The following is a 3,595-nucleotide window of genomic DNA, read 5'->3' as shown; positions in this document are numbered from 1 at the left end:
GCCAATGTCTTAATTGATTGCATGATCTTGGTTTTGACTGGCTAAATGGCCATCGATGCCACTTCATACCCCGCATGGTACCTAAACAAAGTGCCAACTTGATCTGTCTGGATTTAGCTAATGAGATGTGTGTGTAATTCTCAGCATATGATTTAGAGCGCTCTCTAACGGATGGTGGGTTTATACTGCTGTCAGCTCCAACGGGACCAAACGAGGAAGAAAAGGTGATCCATTAAGGATTGAAATTCAAGATTTGAAGGTCAGAATCACGGACACAGAATCTAAATGCTATGTGCGATCGATTTGGGTTCTTTATTTTATATCTATTGATTCATAGAAAGACACACGGCTGTCACACTGAAATAGCATCGTTATTCCTGTCCATTAAGTGGTGCAGAAAGAGGTCAAATCTAAAGCTGATCACAAACTCAAGTCCAACACCACGAATGTTAAAGACGTCGAACGCTCTTTCTACAGGTGAATTACATCAAATGGTGTTGAGTACGCTGTTGCGCAAAACTACCAAACAAATGCTAATCTCTAACGCGCAGAAGTCTTTAGCGAGGATACCATAGAATGTAATTCCTGCAATTGTATTTCATTCGCTAGTTATGAACACTTATTCAGTTCTGCTGTGCCAACTGGCATGCGGCAGATTATGCAATTGCAGAAGGTGCTGACAACCTTGTTTTTAGAACTCAAACATTGGGGCTTGACAATGTATCCATCTTGTCAAAGAATGAATCGTGTCAGGGAAGTGCAGATTCCCGGGTTCTCTGCACGCTCCACATTCACGCCAATACATAGTCGAACTGCCCTTTCTCCAATCCGTCCAGCCCGTCTGCCCACGTTGAGGTGGGCATACTCCTGTACGGATCCAGAAGGATCCTGAAACACCTGACAATGAGGATTCCCAAGAAGATAAATAGGCAGATAACAAAGGCGAAGGTGGTTTTCTGTTCCAGAGTCATTCCCTCGTGGATTGCACCTCCTGTCGGCAGCAGCGTGGAAGTGACTGTTTCACCGTCCATTTTCCAGGAAAGTTGAAGTGAACAATTCCAGAATGTTCTCTTTCTCATGGTCGGTTCTTTGAGCCCATAGTGAAAATATCCTGGTCGAAGCCCTTGATCTGTAAAGAATAATTGGTTAATGTCTGGAAGCTGGGTATGTCCGCGTGTGGAGTCCCTCTGTACATTAAACTATAAATCACCACTATATAACTGGGTTATACCCTTGCCAATCAGCAAGTGTGCCAGGATTAGATGTCTCTTTAATGCAGTTTGGTCAAGATAACCCCAGAAAACTAGCAAATGTGACTTACTGGACCCATCAAAAACAGGTATGGCCAAATATACAGCAATGCTTTTTTAAAGATATAACACATTAATGACAGAATGAAGGTACAAAATGTGATATTAAATTATTTACTTTTAAGAACAATGTACCATGCATCAAAATAAAATGGTTGTCAGTACTTTGCAAAATCACATTTCGTTCTGCTCATTACCGATGAGAAGTGGTCCTCTGTTTCTATCGCTCTCCTGTTGATATCTCCCCTGATAGCACTGGCGGTCTGATCCCACACCCTCAGAAAGACCACAGACGATCCTCACTCAAGGCTAAATACCCGACAAGGCAATGTAATTGGCATCTCAATGAGAAACGTCACACATCCACTGATCCTTCTTAAAACGGAAGAGATTTGAGAATGTGACAGAAAATGCTGACGTTTTAAGGCACCGTTCTGGTTCTTCACTCACCCACTAGAAATAGTGAGCTCAGAGGCAAGATTGCAACAGTTTTCTTTCCTGTCTTGGCTGAATCTTTCCTGGGCACCAGCCAATAACATGCGGATGTACAAAGCACGCACCCACGGATTGTCAAAGTGGGCAGTTTCCAAATCAAGCTTTCTTCCAAACCTTTTCCTCTCCCCCCGAAATTCCCATTTTGGAATATTTTGGAAGTAAAGTCAGACTGAACACCAATTCCAGAGTGCAGCAATAAAATGAGTGGGTTACTAATCCCCAGGGGTGTGTTTATAAACGTCTGTCAGATGGAACATAACATGTTCCCTGATATGTGAAGGATCTCTGAATGTTTAGCAGCACATGTCCACGGTGCTGAGAGATTGCGAGAGGACAGAAATCATTCGGTTGAGTTGAAGCAGCGGGGAGCTCAGCAACCATTCCGGGTTGCACCCTCTCACCGCTGGTGGAAAGAGAATACTGTAGCACTTTGTGCGATGTGAGCTGGATATTCCGAGCAAGCTGCCGACTGAGCGATGAGTGGGATCCACGATATCCACAAACTAGGCGCCCATTGCAATGACCGGGTTAGGAGAGCAGGATGAGTTGACCGCGTTGCTGGGTGAAACTGAACAATAAACACATTCTTCCAATACAAACGCCGTACATTCTTGCCAGCCAGATATGTTTTAAATGCATCTGCCTGGGGTCCAGGATCACTGCAGGTGCGGGCGGTGAAGGATGGGAATATCCAATCCCGGTTTACAATTTGAAAACAGTAAATAAATCCAACTTCATACTTTTATGACAAGAGAAACGATTCTGCAACAGATTGCAGCGCGTCTTGTGCCGGGTTCACCGCCCCCACATCTATTTGTAAATACCTTGGATTGCTCAAGACAAACACGATGCATTCTCCCATCTCTACTGAGAGCTCCAATAAATTGCAGCAAAAACAATCCGGTTTAAATGACTGTCGGTTTTTATTGAAAGGTGTGGTAGACACGGGCGATCCTCATACTAAAGGGGGATGCTCCTTTCTCATCGACGTTTTGCAGCGAGAATCTCGATGATGCACAGGTTCATTGTTATTCGCTTCCAGCGATTTCTGATTAAAAAGCACACTGAGCAACGGGGACGATCTGAAATAATTATTCCGGGTAAAGCTACCGCTGGGGGGAAAGCTTCAAAATAATAATTATTATTTCAAATCCGCCCGTCGCTGCCACACAGGGGCCAACGCCCGTCTATCAGCACCACTGCCTTCTTTGCAGCCACAGTGTGCAGTCATTTAGTTTACATTTCCAAAGCACCTTTCACATTGATTTCACTTCGGGGACTTGGAAGAAACAGGTCCGGCGCGGGCTGTCAATTGGCAGAAACAAATCTTGCAAGCTCAAAACGTGGTGAGCTAAAAGCTTCAGCTGCAACTTCTGTTTCAATGTGCCCAGACTTGGAGTGTTACTGGAACAAATCTTACACCAAGTTACATAAAGAGAGGCCAGGACAGGTGGACTGCAGGGAAAACTAGTTTTAAAGAGTTGCTGGGAGGAATGGGGTGGGGGGTGGGGAGAGATTAGAGAGAGGAATTCCAGAGTTTAGCCAAAGAGAAAATGCTGGAAAATCTCAGCAGATCTGGCAGCATTTGTAATGATGTGGAGATGCCGGCGTTGGACTGGGGTGAGCACAGTAAGAAGTCTTACAACACCAGGTTAAAGTCCAACAGGTTTGTTTCAAACACGAGCTTTCGGAGCGCAGCTCCTTCCTCAGGTGAATGGAGAGCATTTGTAAGGAGAGGAAAGAGCTAATGTTTCGAGACCAGGTGACCCTTTGACAAAGTTCCTAGGCAA

At 44.7% G+C, this 3,595-nt stretch overlaps 1 protein-coding gene across 2 annotated transcripts; it reads right to left on the bottom strand.

Moving 5' to 3' along the window:
* Nucleotides 1-288: 288 nt before the first annotated feature.
* LOC119970304 (cortexin-3) lies at nucleotides 289-3,122 on the bottom strand. 2 transcript variants are annotated; one of them, XM_038804702.1, is made up of 2 exons: nucleotides 1,476-3,122; nucleotides 289-1,129 (listed from the first exon to the last, which is right to left on the bottom strand). In XM_038804702.1, the coding sequence occupies exon 2, from the start codon at nucleotides 1,077-1,079 to the stop codon at nucleotides 792-794; it is 288 nt and encodes a 95-aa protein (XP_038660630.1). In that variant the 5' UTR covers nucleotides 1,080-1,129; nucleotides 1,476-3,122; the 3' UTR covers nucleotides 289-791. The 2 variants fall into 2 exon arrangements, with proteins under 2 accessions (XP_038660630.1, XP_038660629.1); XM_038804701.1 differs by having other exon boundaries at nucleotides 1,508-3,102.
* Between the last annotated feature and the right edge of the window lie 473 nt (nucleotides 3,123-3,595).

Source organism: Scyliorhinus canicula, chromosome 8 (genome assembly GCF_902713615.1).
Source record: "Scyliorhinus canicula chromosome 8, sScyCan1.1, whole genome shotgun sequence".
Classification (NCBI taxonomy): domain Eukaryota; kingdom Metazoa; phylum Chordata; class Chondrichthyes; order Carcharhiniformes; family Scyliorhinidae; genus Scyliorhinus; species Scyliorhinus canicula.
The sequence above is the reverse complement of the archived record's forward strand: the minus strand, read 5'-3'. Positions and strand labels throughout refer to the sequence as shown.

What these genes read in the sequence shown, in the direction of transcription:
- LOC119970304 (XM_038804702.1), bottom strand. Translation starts at nt 1,079, where the DNA reads ATGAGAAAGAGAACATTCTGGAATTGTTCACTTCAACTTTCCTGGAAA.